This window comes from Barbus barbus (genome assembly GCF_936440315.1).
Source record: "Barbus barbus genome assembly, chromosome: 40".
Taxonomy (NCBI): Eukaryota; Metazoa; Chordata; class Actinopteri; order Cypriniformes; family Cyprinidae; genus Barbus; species Barbus barbus.
The window spans coordinates 19,457,583-19,477,756 of NC_136718.1; the positions used below are offsets into that span (position 1 = coordinate 19,457,583).

The window sequence follows — 20,174 nt, forward strand, 5'->3', positions numbered from 1 at the left end:
TAATTTTGATGTAAACAAACACCCGCGGATAATCCACGCGGATGCTGGTTACAGTGGTTAGTGTAGCGAGAGGCGGGAGCGGGAGCGAGGGGTGGTGCCTCGACTGGATTGGCGAGAAGGCGCAGGCACTTCTGACAGCGAGCAGCAGGTTTTAATGGTATTCGGAGGCTGGAGATCACACGCACGCAGGAATGCAGCATGCTGGTCCGGTTGTCCTTAAACAGGGATGGTCAAATCCTTATTGGAGATGTAGTTGTCGACATGTGTTGCTGCAATCATGATCTTTAAGTAAAATAATCGTTCATATACGGACCTGACTGAAACATGCATCTCTTTCGGAGTTATAATTACCAAGTCTTTCCAGATCGGTGTACCAGTGAGAAAACACCTCAGATTCGAGGAATCAGCTGGGTAAGTGGGCAGAAATAAATTCTTTAAAAAAAAAATTGAATTGCTATTTGTCAAGAACGAAAGAGAAACTTCTATATTCTGGTTATTCCATGAAATAGGAGCTTGCTTGAAAAGGTTTTTTTTTTCAGATTTGAAACATTCTATCAAAAAAGGTTTTAAGTGTCAATAAATTACATTTTGCCATCTCAAGTTAAATTAACTTGCTTTAAAATGTGCTTAAAAATGCCATCTTCGTGGAAAAATAACAGGGCAAAACATTTTTACATGTTTAAAGAATGTATATAATAAGATATTAAATGTTGGTGTCTGCTTTTTATTGACACCCTTTTCTTGGAATAACCCAAAAAATATTTCCATTCAACAATTTTCTCAGAACATGCTACTGACTCTGTATAGCTAATGAAGTGTATTTGTGTGTGTGTGTGTGTCAGTCAGGATGTGTGTGAAGGGAAGATGGCATTGAAACCAATGCCAAATGATGTGAAGCCGGAGGCTAAGACACTTAACCAAAGTCCTCAGACATTGAACATAACCCCAAATAGTCAGGGAGAGCAGAGCTTTATATTGTTGTTGTGTATGTTTTTGTGTTTATATGTTGTTAAAGGGTTAATCAAGGATGAGTTATTTGTAGCGTATTGTTCATTGTCCATCTTAAGGTTTGTTCCCTTACAGTTTGGAAAAGAATGTGCACAGGAAGACCCACAGCACTGTAGACCATAGTGAACTTTAATGAACTCATAAAAGGAGTATTTTTACCAAAATGAAGGTTCTTAATTCAAAAAGACACAGATTGATCTCTTTTAGATTGCATTCTTTTCAGTTGGTTTTGTTCATGTGACTTTCATATCAATATCAAAAAGAAAAAACAAAATACTCATAAACACGGGATGCGGAAACATATGGACCCTGTGTAAACCTTACTGGTGCTTTCCCATCTCCATATTACACTGAAAATTGATTAACCTGTACGTTTACTACACATGGTAAACAGTTAGTCCAATTAGGACATGTTGTAGTTTCTGCACTGCTGACTGTCAGTTGTTATGGAGCAGTGGTCTTTTATATGTCGGGATTCCTGTTCTACATTCCAGCAATAAGAGTCGTGACTCAGGGTGAAATTCCTCACGTTGCCCGAGGACCCCCTGAGAAAGAGATAAAGAGCCCTATAGTTAAAAAGATATCCATGTGTTGTGTCAGTGTGCCACCGTCTGCACTCTATCAGGGTTGACTTTAATCTGTCTGCTATTTTCTGAAAGTTTTTTCCCCACCTTAAATTATGTGTATATTTTGTCAGAATACAGTACAAAACCAAACCTCAGACTGAGACATCTGGCTTAAAGGAAATAGTTTACATGAAAATTTGCTTAAAGTTTACTCACCCTCAGGCTATCCAAGATGTAGATGGGTTTGTTTCTTCATCAGCATGGATTTGGAGAAATTTAGCATTATATCACTTGCTCATCAATGGATCTGCAGTGAATGGGTGCCGTCAGAATGAGAGTTCAAACAGCTGATAAAAACATCACAGTAATCCATCATTAAAACATTTGTAACTTCAAACCCTTGAAAGTCCTCTTTCTCCAGTAAAAAAGTCAACTTGTCTGAATCAAAAGGGAAATATGCACAGATCAAGCACAGTTTATAAGCATAGGCGGTCCAAAACAGCAAATTTTCATTTTTAGGTGAACTATTTCTTTAAAACTTTCATGCATTAGTCACACTGTTATAAATTTGTGTCCACCGCATAAGTGGGATTCCCAAGAGTTTCTAATATAAATGGCAAGTCGTCTTTAATTTATTTATGATTTTCTTTAACTGCCACGGAGCCTGAGATGCAACAGTTTACATTTAGAACTACATCTTATTGAATAATGAATAACGAAACATTGAATAATGTAAATCTAATTGAACAATGTTTGACAGCAATGGCATCTATCTATCTATCTATCTATCTATCTATCTATCTATCTATCTATCTATCTATCTATCTATCTATCTATCTATCTATCAGCAATTATACGGCTAATTTGGACGCTCAATAAAGTAAAGGAATAAAGACACCTGTCAATAGCATTTCACGATCATGTGATTTCAAATACTTCCCAGCACCTTCATTAGACTTACAGTCAATATCCCTGTGTAATTTCCCTCTTGTACTGGAACATGTGATCCAGCCAGCTGTAGTTTCACTCTACACAGTTTACTCAGTCAACAGAGCCACAGGGTGGAGAGATCTCCATGTTGGCCAACCTTATACTAAGTTAAATCAGGCATGAGGATCCAGTGAACCTGTTCACCTGAGAATCATCCGACCATTTTTACTGTCCATTGCTGCTGTTGAAAGGAAACCAAGCAGGGAAATGCTGAGAAAAAAACTCCTTTCAAAACAAATCAGCTTATTCTTGTAAGGTCTTATTGAGAAACGATACATCAGTTTTAAATGTTGGCACTGTTGACTGTTGCGTTTTCTGTGGGCGTCTGCTGCATTAACTCCCTAGGTGGTGTAGTGTAGTGTAGCGGTTATAGGAGTAGTAAAGTTCTGCCATGATTTACTCACCCCCATGTTGTTCCAAACCCAGACTTGCTTTATTCTGTGGAACACAAAAGGAGATGTTTAGCTCATATTGGTGTCATTTAACAGAATGCCAGGTTAGGTTATGAATGTCATTAGAGTGACTAAATTATGACAGTACTATCCTGAAAGGAGCGAGAAAGGAGAAGGCCTTAAGTATTATTATAACCATAACCATGAGCCATTGTAATAGTAAGGGACTGTTCACGCAGGATAAAAACAAAAGATTACTTTTCACAAAACCTATAAAGATACATTATCAGGGCAAGCCCATGAATAGCAGGATATGCTTCTTATGCTTCACAGCATTAGTCAGCTGATGCTGAGTAACACCTGCCATGGGAACAGAGTCTGACAATGCCTCATAAAAACGTTAGTTATAGAGTTATGGACTCTCTGCCATATGGGCAGAGGGGAGTCAGGTGGAATTCAAGCAGATGAAGACTGTGGAGAGTTTCTCTTTGTCAGAAGGTTAGAAAACTATGCTGGCAGCATTTCAACTGGTCAGTGACAAGTCCTTAATGATTCAAGTTGGTCCACTTGGTCATCATGGTAACGCTGCCCTACAGCTATTTTCTAGTCATGCAAGTACAGCTCCCGTCTGTTTGAATAGAGAAAGCCTGAAGCCTGAATCTTGCAGTAAAATTTCAAAACAAATGTATCATACATTCTCCCTCCAACTCAAATAAGGCTAAAAAATGTGTCATGGAAATATCAGGAAAGTTAGTTTTCTAGGCCTTGAAAAGTATAAATCTAAAAAACAAAATATTAAAAGTGGTGAAAATTTCTAAAGCACGTTTTTCTAGTTACTTTCTCTAAAATATCCAATATGCTACTGCAATATTGCTTTTGGGCAGAGTACTTGCTCTCAATCTAAATCTGTGAATTGATTCAGGTTCTTTAATCAAGTCTGGTTCAAAGTGATTAATTAACGACTCATTTAAATTATTATTTTTTTATGTAATTGAATTGGTCATTAATACATATGATTAGGTTCTTTCCAAATATGTCATGGGTATAACCAGAGTTAAATAAATTGACTAGAGATTATTTTTCTATGAAAAACTGAACATATATCCAATTGCATTTCTGAACTTTTGGGTGACTGTATGCAGAATGGATTTAAAAATGATAGCATGATACATGTAACTGATTCGACGAGGATCCATTTGCAGACTTTATTAGAAACGTGGTAATACACAGGCAGGATCAAACATCAGTAGACAGACATGTTGAGGGCAAGACACAAGAGTATACCAAAAGCATGCGTGGGTCGTCAATCGGTGAACAAGATCCAAAGGGGCTAGGCAGAGAGATAATCCAGGTACACGAGCAATAGTCCAAGAGAGGAGCAAAATAGAAACTGTGTAATAGTTCTCAGGTGTGAGTGTGTGATTGGAATCAGCTGTGTGTGTGTAGTCAGTGTAATGGATGATGGGAAATGTAGTCCGATGGTGAAGTGCAACAGTAATGTAGTACAAGAGTCCATGTGGTGAGCGGGTGACCTCTGGTGGCGAGCAAATTCATGACAATATGACTCTTAAAAATAAAGGTCCTTTTTTGGAATCTATAGTTCCATGAAGAATATTTAACGTCCATGGAATCCATAGCACAAAAGGTGCTATATGGTGGAAAAAGGTTCTTCAAATATTTTAAATGTTCTTCACACAAAAAAAAGAAAAGAAAATCTTTTAAGAACTTTTCACTGAAAGGTTATTTTGGATATCCAAAATGGTATTTCTATGGCACTACGAAAAACCCCTTTTGGAACCTTTATTTTGAAAAATGTAGCTGAAAGCAAAAATTATATTGCTTGACCAACATGTTTAATAAACTTACACGGAAGCTGTGTATTGCGTTGTGAGTGACAGGAATTCTAATTCTTTGACACACAGATTCTGTGTGGGCCTGGTTATCCACCTGTACCATGAAATATGATATGATGAATTATGTTTGATATTACCCAGAGATTCCTCTATAGGTCAGTTCATTGCAGAATCAATAACTAAAAAGCATTTGGGCATCTAAATCACTGGTGGTTAACAGCTTACCAATAAATATTTAAACATAGTTCATCTGTCTTCAATCTCACTGATGCTCTGATTTTTATGATGTAGAAGAGAGAGAAGCTTTTCTTGGCTCTTGATTGCGGACAGAGATCAGAGCTGCTGGCAATTGTTGTTAGTTAATGGCTGGACAGAGAACCAAAGCCTTGAGTGCCTCTTGAGCAGGCATCCAATCAGATATGCATGCTTACAACCTGGTTATTCTCAAGTATGTGGTCCAGTTCAGCTGCTTGAAATCACTCGAATGCTTCCTCTTTTCCAGTGTCATTTCAGTTTTCAACAACATAATGAGCATTAAAGGAACAGTTCTCTCAAAAATGAAAATTCTGTCATTGTTAGTCTTGTATAGCCACATTATGTCATTTATGCGAATAGACTTTATCAGTATGTCTGAAAGTAATTTATTATTTCACAGATATTACACACTGCTGAATACACAGGTTTGATCTGAGGTATTTTGTTTAATATTAATAATAGTGTAAAATTGTTTTATTTAATTTTTAAATATTTATTTTACTGGCAAATATTGAATTTATTATACTATTTTTATTTAACTTAGTTTAATTGTTTAATATTTTCACAAAAGACAAATATCACTGTCTACTTTCTGCCCATTTCTGCCATGGAATAAAAAAATCAAAATGGTAATTGCAACTTTTTTCTAATAATTCAGACTTTTTTCTTGCAATTCTGATCATTTCATAAGCTCAATATTTTGAGATAAAAATTGTAAGGAAGATTTGTGACCAGAAAAAAAAATGTACCCCTGGTTTCACAGACAAGGCTTAAGCCTAGTCCTAGACTAAAATGGAAATCTGAGCTGTTTCAACTGAAAGCAACTTGCACTGACTGATCATAAACCATGTCAGTGCCTTTGTGTTGTCTTAGGTTGTCCAGTAATGCTTTTTTCTGAGGCATGTTTATAAAAATTACTTAAATGTCCTAATTGAACTATGGCTTAATCCTGGTTTAGTCTAAACCCTGTCTGTGAAACCGGGCCTTAATCTCAAAATTCTGACTTTTTTCTTTGAATTCTGAGTTTAAAGCTTACAATTCTGCGTTTTTTCACCCCAAATAAAAACCTTTTTCTCAAAATTTTGACTTTTTCTTGCAATTGCAAGTTTATATTTCACAATTTGGACTTTTCTGCTCATAAACTCACAATGCAAGTTTTCCTCAACTGCAAGAAATCAGAAGTCAGAATTGTGAGATATACTGAATTGTTAAAGAAAAAAAGTGAATTGTGAGATTTAAAAAATCAGTCAAGCAAACTGTATTGGAAAGACAAATGATAAACCTCTTAGTCTTAACGACAGTCTCTGTCCCTCCTCCACCACGCAAGCTTACAGAGCCAAACATTCCTCTTAAATTCTTGTGTGAATCTTAATTACATTATGGCAGTTCATTAGTCTTTGCTGAGAAAGAGGCAGGTGGCAAAGATCATGTGTAGTGCTAGTGTCAAATACCACACATGGCGGCATTAGTCTGGCATGTCTTCTGGCATTCTTTCGCCCTTGGTGCCTTTGTTGTATTGTGTTTTAATACTTTTGGCGCTGTACATGGACAGAATGGCATTTTGCCAGTCACAGATTGATAGCATAATCTCTATAATACTATAAAACTAGATTTAGTAATTGGTTCTTGTCTATGTAATACAGGCCACCACAATGTTAGAACAAGAACACAACTGCAGTCTCAATTCTTATCATTAAACTCTTTCTCTCTCTGTTTTTTTCATCACAGACACCTCTGCCAGAAGCCGTGGATACACAAGACACCATCAAACAGGTATGAAGGTCTTTGAACAGTGGCCTGGGTTTTGTACATGTTGACAAGCCTTAAAGGGACAGTTCACCCAAAAATGAAATGACTCATCATTTATTCTACTCACCCTCACGTAATTCCAAATCAGGATTTTTTTTTTCTTCTGTGGAACACAAAAGGAGGATTTTTTAGCAATATAGTAATTTTTCTCATGAATTTACAAAGAATGAAGGCTGAAGCTTCACAAAGGCGGTGCAATAAAATCAGCTACTCATTCACTATAATTCAAACAATAAATTATGAATAATGAATTTGTGATGTTTTGTGCAATTGTATTGCATACATGATTGTTTATGTTTTCTGAAAGTGAAGTAGTATTATTGCATACATATTTCACCGCTCTTTCACAGATATTTCACTACCAGAGGCTGTTCTAGCGTTACAGTGTCAACTCTCTCTGCTCGTATAATAATGAAGTGTCCCTTCAGTATCATGTGAGCCCCTGAGGGAGGAAGACACTGTAAATATGTTGTTGTACTAGCTCTCAAATGTACAGTAGATCTTCAAAATCTTGTTAAACTCGGTCAGTAGCTCTGTATCAGCATCATGCAAGTACCAGCTTTGTCTTAAGATGTTTCTCCTAAAATTTCATAGGAAATATATAGAAACAAGTGAGTTTACCTACAGTAAAAGTAGCAGCTCAGATCATTAAATCTGCAAATCTGAGCACATTTTGAGAATTTAAGAGGCTAAACCCCCCTTATGCTCCACCTAAACCTCACCTATAGTTCATTAAACCTTATCTATCATTCCTCAAAGCAGTCAATGATAACAGAATTATTTGCAGCTAAATATGCATAGCTATTGTTTCTGCTTATCTTATGAGTAGCTGCCTAACCCAGTGAAACCTCAAAATGAGTCTGATTTGTGCCTTAAAAGCATACTTTAATCACCATAAATACCTATTTCCTTTGCACACACCTTTCGGTTCTTTTCTTATGCGATTCTGCATTGACCACAAAGGGGGGAATGTCGAAAAACCTGAGAAAATGCAGCTGAAATGCTTTTTGTTTTTCAGTCAATGGTTTTAAGCAGACATCTGGGCATGCATGTTTGAGTATGCTCAGTGCCTGATGGGAGAAGAGGCAATATTGCCAAGGATTTAAATGTGGTTTATCAGGCCTCTGGAAGGACGTTTCATCTGTGGAATGCTCTCAGCTTCTGGAGTGTTTTTTATGGGCACAGTGATTCCTGGAGTGTGTTCCTTTGAGGTGAAAGAGAACAAGGAAAGGTGTTTTCATCTGAGCCCTCTGATCTTTTCTAACTAAGGGCATTCTAAAACCCTAACCTTGGAAGAAAATAAAAGTAATAACTGTATATTATATATTCTATTATAGTTTATATTTTGAATGAGCTTTTATTTTTAGATTTTCAGTGTTCATTTTTAGTCATTCTTTTACTCAGTTCTGTGCTTTTGTCTTTTCAATATTACTGTTGCATTTATTTCATTTTTTCAAGTTCAGTTTTAGTTTTTTTTTTATTTATTATAAATTTTAGTGCTTATATTAATTTTTTTTTTTTTCAGCATTACGTTAGTTTACAAAATAGTTTTTAGTACTTCAGTTAACGATAATATCCTTGATAAGTTCATAACCATAATGCGTCCTGAGTGGCTCCAGGTTTTCTGATATGATTCCTGCCCACATCTATTGTGAGTCGTTATGTATTGTACAGACCGAAGCCTTTCCCTCGGCTCACCAAGGTCACACCATCACGACTGCCTCCGCTGTTACCGTCGCCCACAGATGGAAAACACAGCCTGTTTCCTCCCCACACAACAGAGGAGGACGGGTCTGTGCTGCTGCTACTTCAAAACCCTATGCATGTGGGTGACTAACACTTGTATACAAAGGAAGCACAACCACATCCCCAACAAGTCTTTATAGTTGAGGTATTGTGTTAGGTAGCTTGCAAAGCTAAGTAGGGTGAGGCTCTGTTCTTTTTTTGAGCAGCTATTCATATTCATACAAACAGGGATGAACAATAAGTTCAGATGGCGTACAGTAGTAACCACAAAAAAAAAAACGTTTTTGTTTTATACATATTTTATCACATTGTGTGTGTGTGTGTGTGTGTGTGTGTGTGTGTGTGTGTGTATGTATATGTAATAATTAAAATAATAACTAATTAATGTATATTATTAAAAAATATATTTATTTAATTATTTTATAAATATAATCTTATGAATTGCAAATGCAACTCATTCTTACCATTTTGGCAAAACCTCATTTATCTTAGCCAACTATATCCCTGAATTAAAAGTTTATAATCACATACCTATATTGTACAGTAAGTGCTACCCTGCTGTTTGTATAGCAATCTGACCTACACTTGAACAATGTCACCCTTTCCCTCTGGACAAACCCTTAGTCATGTGGAGCTCTCCTGGGTTCCTTAGACACACCTGAGAGAATCCGAAAAACAAGTATACATATGTGAATATAGCACAAGCACATTGTTTAAGCCAAAAATTTTACAAAATAAGTGCAAAGTGAAATAATAGATACATTCAAAATTAAGACACTTTTTCCAAAGTGGAACATGTCCAAAGTTAACATGATGAACATATATACACTACCATTCAAAAGTTTAATATTTAAAGAAATTAATACTTTTATTTAGCAAGAATGCAGTAAATTGATAAAAAAAAAATGACAAGTAAACACCTTTATATTGTAATAAAAAGATTTATAATAAATGCTTTTCTTTTTTTTTACTTTTTATTACAGAAAAAAATATAACAACAACAAAAAAACCTAATCCTGAAAAAATTGTATTATGATTTCCAAAAAATATTAGGCAGCACAATGAAATACAACAAAATAAGCACAACAAAATTGAGCAGCAAATCAGCATTTTAGAATGATTTCTGTAGTAATGGCTACTGAAAATTCAGCTTTGCCATCATAGGAATAAATTACATTTTAAAAGATATTAAAATAGAAAATTATTTTAAATTACAATAATATTGCACAATATTACTGTTTTACAGTATTTTGGTAACACATCAGTATCGGGACCAATTCTCACTATTAACTAGTTGCTTATTAGCATGCCTATTATTAATATATTGGGTGTTTATTAGTGATTTATTTTATTAGCACATATTCTGCATGATTCTAAATCCCTAATCCTACCCAATACCTAAATTTAACAACTAATAACCAGCAAATTAAGAGTTTGAGGCAAAAGTTAATGGTTTGTTAATAGTGGGAATTGGACCTTAAAATAACGTGTGACCAGTATTTTTAATCAAATAAATGCAGCCTTTGTAAGCGTAATTCAAAAATATTCAAAAACATCTTAGGACCCCAAATGGTTTTAGGACATTTAAAAGGTAGTGCATCCATTAAAATGACCTAAGACATTTCAAAGCTTTTACAAACAACATTAAAATGTGAATTGAATGATACAGTGGTTATTTGGATAACATGGAGAATGAGCAGCCATGCTTCTTGTTGTCACAGGTATCCTATGATACATCTAATCCCAAGTGTTCAGGAGGTTTGTCCAAGTCAGTGATCCACATTGAAGTAATTATTCCCCAGGAGACTGTAGAATGCTGGGAATAGGCTGCTAGCTACTGTTCCCATCTATACCCTCATCTCCAGGGACAGAATCACGAAGCAGAGATGACAGGGGAGAGATTTACATGCTCAGGGTCTGCAGACACAGTGTCTGGGCTCACGCTGTGTAAAGTGAGCTAGATGGAGAGTTCTGCAGCATGTAGTTCTCGGAGGATACGGGCTAGATGTAGGTTGACCACATTTACTAGGACTGTGCTGCTTAGTTGGCTAAACTACTTAAGATACTAATTACCAAATGAGTTACATTAATAGGCATTAAGAGAACTGTAACTCTTAAATTGCCCCTGGATAATTTGGACTGTAGACTATGCACATGTTCTGTACAGAACTGTCCTTGTGCAGCATTTAATGAAGTGGTCCTGTGAGAACAGCACTGGAGATGTGGCCTCTCTTTGGACTGAAAAGACGGGTCAGCCGATCCCTCACGGGTCAGAAGCCAATTACATCACCGTGACTGACCGACCAGGCCAGGGGCCTCCAAGAAGGGGCACACGCCACCGCCCTCAGCAACAACCACAACAAATAAAGTGTGAGAAATGAAGGCAATTCAAGTTCAAGACCTCATCCTGGGACAAACTGTTCTGCGGAGGAACAGAACAAACAAATAAAGGTTCAGACTTTCCGTAAAATCACAAGACTAAAGAATGAGACAGCTAGGGTGGAGCAGAAGCATGTGTTCTAATTCACATTATTATCCATCCCAAATAGTATGCAGTATTACAATATGTGTGTGTGTGTGTTTTTATAGGAAACTGATTTCTGAAGTGCTCATGCTTTTTGGGCTAATACTGCCCACAAAAAGTTTGTTTTATATATAATAAGACTGTTCTCTTTTGATTGTGTGTGAAAAATCTTTTTAAAGGATTAATCTAAACATATTAACTACAAATCAGAAGGTAATGAATTTAGTTAGATGTAAACACAAGCAAACTCTATCTGACAAGATGGGTGGTGGGGTCATGGCACCATTTTACGCTAGTATACAACTATATACCTTTCATACTGCCATATACTGTCTTATGGTACATGAAAATGACACTACTGTTCAAAAGTTTGGGGTCCAGAACTTTTTTTTTTTAAACGGATACATTTATTCAGCAAGGATGCATTAAATTGATAAAAAGTAACAGACTTTGTTATGGTTTTAAAAATGCTGTTCTTCAAAATCTACTCATCGAAGAAAAAAAAAAATGAATCACAAAAATATTAAGCAGCTGTTTACAACATTGATAAGAAATGTTTCTTAAGCATCGAATCAGCATATAAGAATGATTTCTGAAGGAACACGTGACTGAAGACTGGAGTAATGACTGCTGAAAACTCAACTTTGCCAAAGAATTAAAGTACATTAAATAAATACATTAAAACTAGTCCTGTCAAGTGATTAATCGCGATTAATCGCATCCAAAATAAACGTTTTTGTTCACTTAATACATATGTGTGTACTGTGTATATTTATTATGTATATATAAATACACACACATGCATGTATACATTTAAGAGAAATGTTGTTTATATAATAAATATTTATACATAATATAAATTACATGAATACAAATATATACCTGTAAATATATATTTTTAAATATACTGTATATGTGTGTATAAATCGTTTGACAGCACTAATTAAAACAGAAATAAGTTATTTTACATTTTAATTTATTTCACAATATTGCTGTTGCTAATGAATTTTTTGATCAGATAAATGCAGCCTTTATGATACTTCTTTCAAAAACATGAAAACTATTTTAAAGTAAAACCAAAACGTTTTGAATGGTAGGCTAATCCATGTACTTTTGATTTTGGCCAATAAGCAACCTAGTTATATGATAAAACATACACACACACACACAAAACACCTTAGCAATCACATAGCAATGCCCTGACAACCGCTCACAACACCCTAGCATTATGACAGCAAGATTTGTGACAGCACCACTCTCATTTTCTTCAGTAAATGCACAAATAGTTATCAGTTTTACTTGGGTTGCTGTGCTGTTACGGCCTCATGCAACAGCTCGGGGCATTTGGCTTTGAACTTGCAGCTTTTGATGTAAAAATGAGGTGTATTTTGGTGTGTGTGATCTCTACTAAAACCACTTCAATCACTTACAGAGTGTCGTCAGTAAAAAACAACATACGTTATATTTTTAGCTATCTTAACTAGCAAGCCACCTTTCATTAGTGCATACCAGCACTAAAACCAGCTTCCAACTTGATGCCGGTCTAAGCTGCATTCTTCTAAAACTAGCTTTTAATGCAATGCTTGCCATCCCAACTTGTCCATATCCTCCTAAGTTTGTCTACACTTCAACGGAGGTTTTTTTTTTTTTTTACAGTGTGTCAATGCGCCAAACCAGTTTTATCACCATGTGATCAGTGAGTTGGTCTTGGCAGGCATACAGAAAAAAAACTAAGGCTGCGTAGTAACAACATGCTTCAGTAGTTCAATAAACTCAATCACTGAGGTTGAGTTCTTACACTCAAGTCTTCTCAGTCTGTTTGGGAGCTAGAGTGGGATGCGTCGACTGCAGGGGGTCCAACAGAGTGAAGGGTGGGAAAGGAGGAGACGTGGAATGAAAACAGAAGTCTTGGAAGGGAGGGATGGATGAAAACAGAGCAAGCTGATAAAAGGAAAACAGATGAGTGGAGCAACAGCTTCTATACGGGGGAGGAGTGTGAAATATAGCAATCTTCAGTTTGGTAAATTCAACTCAGCGGAGGTGGTGTTGGAAAAATGTAGCAGGTTCTCACCTGTTCAGTAAAACGCCAACTCGCTGTGTTTCTATATGGCTGATATGTAAAGGAAATGTTGTATGTGACTGTAAACACAAGAGTAAACATGTCCAGTCTTGCTTTGGAAATGAGCAAGCTTTCATCCAATTCAAAACAACATGAAAGCGCAACTGCAATGCATTTATCTTGCATAATGTGGCATATTCAGTGGAAAATAATTAGGGTGGGATATATCCGTTAGGATTTGATGGAACAGTTTAGGTGACTGGGTTAATATTACTGGTCACTTTCCAAAACAGTTTCCTTCACTGTTCCTTGCTGGTGGAAAGCTCTTTCCAGTCTTATCCGGAAAGCCAAATCCCAAACAATATTCAAGAGACAGCTAAAAACAAATTTATTCCATGAGCACTTCATTAACTTAAAAAATATTTTCCTCAATCCCTCCCTGTTTTAGCTAATACCATTAAAAACATGTCTGCAACTTTGTATCACAAGCGCTTTTTGATGACGAATCACTTACTGTTTTTCTCATTTGTAAGTCGCTTTGGATAAAAGTATCTGCTAAATGAATAAATGTAAAATGGAAATGTGGTTCATATAAATATAAAGTCACTCAGAAAGTAATTGAGAACGTAAATGGTGCCGATTTTAATTTCAAATTGTCTTAAAATAGTATTCAAAAGACAGTCAACACATTTTTGGATCTTTTTAAAGATAATTGGTGTCAATTTTAATTTCCTGTTATATTTAAACAGCATTCAAAGACATTTGAAATATTACAAAAGACTGGCCTAATTAGTAAAAAATTAAACTTTTTTCTGTTTCTCTCCATCAGTTTTTATCCGATCGGATCCTGAAGGCTGCGCGGGTGGTTTACAGCACTCTGATGGAGCGTAACCCAGGCCTGATAAGAGACAGAAAACACCATCTTAAGACCTACAGGTGAATCTTTCGCTCTGTCTGTCATGTGCTTGTGCAAAGCGTGTTATATTTCTGACTGTGATGGAAATGCATTTAATCATTCCCAGGAAGTCACTTAGCATCGTTTGGAGAAACAAATAAATCAACTTACTCATTACTCAACCATAGAGACATGCAGATAAATGTGTATCACTTTAAATTCAGTCTGCTTTTTGACTGGTTTGTCCCACAGACAGTGCTGCAGTGGGAAGGAACTTGTGGATTGGCTAATGAAACTGAATGATTGCTTCCAGTCCCGGAGTCAGGCAGTCGGAATGTGGCAAGTTTTGGTGGATGAGGGCATTCTGAGTCATGGTGAGCGATCATCTATAGATATCAACACAACATTAGCTCCATTTTTTTGCATGCTTTTCCTTTAAACGAGAGTACAATGGTACAGTGATGATATCAGATTGTAATACTATGGCATTTGGTACATATCACAGTGCTGAGGAATTACATCATGGTATTTACTACAATGGTACAAAAAATAGTTTTGCCATGGCCAAAAACATGCTATTACCTTAATATCTGAATATATTGACTAACTGGCAACCAATGTCTCTGTAAAAATGTGCAGTGAAACAGGAGTTAAACTTCCATGACAAAGACACCCAGTTTTACCGCTTCATGGAGGCAGAGTTTGACCTTAATCACACAACTAACGAGAAAGACTCCAAAGATGAAGAACTCCAAGAGAGTTTATCGCTCCTGATCCAGATGGGTCCAGATGCTCTTCTGACTATGATACTGCGTAAATGGTAAGACACCAAAAATTGTGCCAAAACAGTCTAAAAATAACAAGCATAAACACAGTTTGTATAGTACTAGCACTTAAAAGTGAAGAGTGTAAAGTTTGCTGAATATAAATAAACTTTGATTTCATTCAGGGCTGAAAAGTGCCTTTAAAATTGTTCAGTTTAATTAAAAATTGACTACCCGTTATGCATTTAATGTATCGCCATTGGCTTAGAAACACGCTAATGTCAGACTCTTTTATAATCAATATCAAATCAAGCCTAGCAAATATTTGTGGCAGTTACAGTTGTTTGAAGATATTAAGCTGGGACAGAATTTTAACATCCAAAAAGTTACACACTTCACATTTAATCTCTTTTATAAACAGCATAAGATTTCTGTGTGTAATAATCTGTGTTCATGTTTTAGCCCAAGCCAGAGAACTCAAGAGGACCTGGAAGTTATTTATGAAGAACTTCTGCACGTCAAAGCTGTGGCCCACTTGTCTACATCTGTGAGTCAACAATCGCTGACAGCCGTCATGTTTGTTTGCGCCACAAATCTTCATTCATCCCTCATTTCTTTCATTCTCTCCCGTAGGTTCGAAAGGAGCTGGCAGCAGTGCTGGTTTTTGAAAGCCATGCCAAGGCGGGAACAGTCTGTGAGTGTGAAAGCAATGATGACATTTCATTAGTGGTGGGCGATAAGAAGGAACGGTGCTAATATTGAATTTGCGCTTAGCCAGAGTAAAAATGAGCAGCAAACTTCCTGTTTAGACACCATAGACAGACAGCATAAGAATGAGATGATTAAATCATTTTATTGTGTAATTCCCTTGTTATGTGAAGAACTGGATGATTGACATCCTAATATCAGCAAACCGAGAGACAAACAGAAAAGAAATGAAAGCATTTACAGCACGGCTGGCGTCTACGCAGGAGTCATTCATGCATAGTGAATAGCATGAGTAGGAAGCAGACACTGATGATTATCTAATAGGGTAGTTTAGTCACTTTTAATATCTATCAGGTTTCATAAGCTCATATTAGTTCAGTTTATTCAGACTCATATCATATTTTGTATTTCTCTTAAATTAATACTGCATTATGATTTTACATTTCAATGTGAATTCTGATATTAAGATTAAATGACTTAGACATGGATCCAGTGGACTTATTAGAATTGACGTCAAAATGAAACATGAAATAATTTTTTTTTTTTCTGTAATCGAATGTATTTCTGAGTGAAACAGGATATTCAACAAGAAATAAAATATGATATGAGTCTTGATTTTATTTAAAGTAAATTACATTCAAATTAAATGAAAATAAAAATTAAATCTTACCATTTTTAATTACCTATTTACTAAATGTATTTTTATGATCAAGTTTTTCATAGCATGATTATTAGGGTTTCTGCCGGTTTTATGGAGGTCTTTTTAAGTAAAACATAAATTAAATGTAACAATATATCAATATGGTCTCAAAACGTAAACAAATATTGTATTAGCAGCACATCAAAGTTTAAAAATAGACACACTTCCAATTTACACACTTTTACTGTACCTTCAGATCAAAAATCACTGCAAAAAATGATTTTCTTCATCAGTATTTTTGTCTTGTTTTCCTTTGCAAGAAGTCTTGTTTTATGAGAAAGTAATCAAAGTGAGTTTATGATTTAAACAAGAAGATTGACAACTCATTGACAGAGACAGTATTCTTGTTCTTGTTTTAAGCATAAACCCACTTAATTTTATTCAAACTCTCTCAGAAAACAAGACTTTGTATTTTCACCGTGCACCTCATATAAATCTACCACGATTTAAGGATGTTTAGATATTTATATTGGAAAACAAATCAAAAATACTAAGTTAGACATTAATTTAATGCCATTACTTTATGCATTTAAGACTTTCTGCTTCAACTTTTTAGGTCTTAAATTGTGAAGGTCAAATAAGACTTTTTAAGACCCACAGAAATCTTGCACAAAACGATAAAAATCAATCTGCTCACGTCTAAATTTGGTCAGCCTAATCAAGCTTTTTCTGTAATTTTGGCAACTGGTGTCCTCTCTCTCAAAAAAAGGTTGTGTTTGCCATAAGAATACAGTATAATGTAATGTGTTTGTGTTAATTTCAGTGTTCAGTCAGGGGGACAAAGGGACTTCCTGGTACATCATCTGGAGAGGCTCTGTTAATGTCATCACACATGGCAAGGTAAAGCTATTTAACATCAGTTGAGTGACCTTTAGAAGTCATTGAGTTTAAATATAGATATACTTATATTGTTTGAAGGTAATTCATACGGTTCGCTTCCTCTCAAAGATGATCTTGTGTATGTGCGTCACACAGGGCTTGGTGACCACGCTTCATGAGGGAGAAGACTTTGGGCAGCTGGCCTTGGTGAACGACGCCCCTCGTTCTGCCACCATCATCCTGAGAGAGGACAACTGCCACTTCCTGCGGGTGGACAAGCAGGACTTCATACGTATCCTAAAGGTAGGTTGTGTGTGCATAGCCTAGCATCTACATGGATGGGTATCTATGGTGGTCTATAACCTGAACTTAACTGTAGGATGTTGAGGCCAACACCGTCCGTCTGGAGGAACACGGTAAAGTCGTTCTGGTTCTTGAGAAGAGCTCGGTGCAGGAGTCCGCCTATCAGGGAGGATCAGCAAGCAGCAACAAGTAAATGATTCTGTCCATTTTTATGCTAAATTGTACACCTCAATGTTTTAATCAAAGCTCAAGTGTGAAATTTCTGCACCATGAGCATAACCAAAAATGGGTATTTTATTTATAAATAACAGCAACTGCACCAAATTGTATGTGGCTAAAAATATGAAAATCTGATAGTTTGTCATGTATTGTAAGCTTGTAATGTAAATCAATGAGATTGAACAGTATAGCAGACTACTTATATAAAATACATAGAAATATCTGTTGTCACTCTATATCTTCCAATAATGTCTTAGTAAAATATTTAAATCCCTACCACAGAAGGCACAACAGGTTTAAAATAAATCCCGATTATGATGATATTTTAGATGCCTTAAAAATATGCATATCAAATATGATACAGTAGACATTTCAGGGTTAATAAAAACAATTACTTAGTCATTTGAATTGCGTTTACTTAATTTATGAGAGTATCACTTCACAGTGTTAATCCCATTTTACCTCGCATGTGAGTAAATTAAATCAGCCAATTCAAATCCATCTTCATAAACCATTTATATAAAATCACCAAGTGAAACGAGCCCTGAATAATACATATCCAGAATAGGTAAAGCCGTTCAATGTCTGCAGTGAAAGGTGATTCATCCTGGGTACTTTACCTACAAAAGTGCTATATTGTACAATGAAATGCAAGCTCAATCATTAGTCACTGTTATTTGATTTCAAGTGCATTGAACCAATTATGAATGATGGAAATTAGGCATGTGCAATTAAATCGAATTCGATGATCATGCGCATCTCGTCAGTAAAGCCGATTCAGTGATTGGCAGTAAATCACCATCACCTGCTTTCAAATGGAGCGGGAATTACTACACAGAGCCGTAGTTCACCGACAAGATAAGCGATATCGGGTTCATAATCGCAGACGAATCGCCTTCGATTATGAGCACGAAATTGCCTAGCTTGTCAGTGAATTACGGTTCTGTGTAGTAATTCCCGCTCCATCTGAAAGCAGGTGATGGCGATTAACTACTAATAAAGAAACCGGCTTTACTGACTAGATGCGCATGATAATCGAATTCGATTAATTGCACGGCCCTAATGGAAATGGAGGACACTTAATTGTCAATATGAATTATCCACCTCTCTCAGGTACACAGTAATGTCAGGAACGCCAGAGAAGATCCTAGAACACATGCTGGAGACGATTAAACTGGAAAGCAATGGCACTGATTTTATAGGTAAGGCTGAACTTGTGTAACATTTAACTTCAATAAAACTTTAAATACAAAAACTTTAGGAATCTAGAATTTGTTTGTTGAAAACCACTGCAGAAGAACGAACTGAGGGAGAGACCAAAACATTCCTGCTCATTTTTTGTTTAAAACCAGCAGTCAGATGATTCAGATGTTCTGGGATTCTCCACACGGCTCAGTAAAGAAAACAAGTCCTTGTTAATGAAGTTTATGACTCTGTTTTTTTTTTTTTTACATCTGCAGATCCCAGTGTGACTGACTTCCTCTTAACACATCCAGTCTTCATGCCCTACAGCCAGCTCTGTGCAGCCCTCCAGCATCAATATCCTGTCACTACAGGAACTACTGATTTTCTACTTCATATTGATATTTCCTCTGTGTTTTATTTGTTTTGTTACCAGTCTTTATGCCAAAGGGCTCAAAGTTCTAACTGAAACAATAAGTAAGTGTATCCTTAACCTACATTTGTACCTACCAAGCGGAGCCATCAGAAGGTACAGACCTGGAGAAGGCAGCGTATGCTCTCAACACCAAGCAGAAGGTTGTGAAACTGGTGGCTCACTGGGTGGCTCTGTACGGTCTGCTACTGAGGGACAATCCTGTGGCCTCTGAATTCCTGGAGGTAAAAATAGGTTAAATTAGGTTGCTGTAGTACTTCTTCAGTAGTAAAATGTTTCAAATTTCAAATGTTTTCATGATACTTTTAGAGGTGAAGATGTTACACTTTAATACTTAAAGACTGAATAAAATAAAATCAAAATTGACTTTTGTAAATGTAAAAATATACCAAAATTATTATGTGTAATACAAAAATGTAATGCATCCTCTCATGAAGATTAGATGGATGGATGGATGAATGGCTAGATGGATAGATAGATGGTTGTTAACCAATATGGTCATAACTTAACATGTTTAATCCAAAAATGTACTAATGTAATACATTTTCTCAGGGAAAATAATGTTATAAATTAATTATCAAATGAAAAAAATAAATTATATATATATGTATTTATTAATGATAAAAAATACAAATAAAAAATGTAATATTATTATAACCTAATATATATATATAATCCAATCAGATCCCAATGAATACATTGTCACCTTACTTTATTTTCCTTAAATACTGTATGTATTTTTCTCAAAAATGTGTCACAAAATAATTTCAGTTTATTGCATTGTCAGTGCTTTTGACACTCATGTTGTCTTTAAATGTAATGCAAAAGTAAGTTTAAAATATCACTATTTTTGTGATAGAAATTCAGGGAAGGGGTGATGGCTGACTCGAGACTTTCCAGCATACTCAAAGAACAGCTGAGGGACCGAAGAAAGACAAAAATGTAAGTA

The 20,174-nt window shown here is 35.8% G+C and overlaps 1 protein-coding gene across 3 annotated transcripts in view; it reads left to right on the forward strand.

Annotated features, from left to right (window-relative positions):
• The window catches only part of LOC306859551 (rap guanine nucleotide exchange factor 3-like), a 35,394-nt gene that overhangs the window by 6,423 nt on the left and 8,797 nt on the right, over positions 1-20,174 (forward strand). For 2 of the 3 annotated variants that reach the window (XM_079400621.1, XM_079400619.1), the window contains exons 3-15: positions 6,793-6,837; positions 14,032-14,138; positions 14,350-14,471; positions 14,737-14,917; positions 15,324-15,408; positions 15,495-15,555; positions 17,033-17,109; positions 17,245-17,391; positions 17,468-17,580; positions 18,724-18,812; positions 19,071-19,149; positions 19,299-19,449; positions 20,085-20,167. In XM_079400621.1, the coding sequence (XP_079256747.1) occupies positions 6,793-6,837; positions 14,032-14,138; positions 14,350-14,471; positions 14,737-14,917; positions 15,324-15,408; positions 15,495-15,555; positions 17,033-17,109; positions 17,245-17,391; positions 17,468-17,580; positions 18,724-18,812; positions 19,071-19,149; positions 19,299-19,449; positions 20,085-20,167 (1,340 nt within the window). Of the gene's footprint in view, positions 1-147; positions 412-6,792; positions 6,838-14,031; positions 14,139-14,349; positions 14,472-14,736; positions 14,918-15,323; positions 15,409-15,494; positions 15,556-17,032; positions 17,110-17,244; positions 17,392-17,467; positions 17,581-18,723; positions 18,813-19,070; positions 19,150-19,298; positions 19,450-20,084; positions 20,168-20,174 lie in introns of those variants that run through there. The other variant, XM_079400620.1, reaches the window with a different exon arrangement.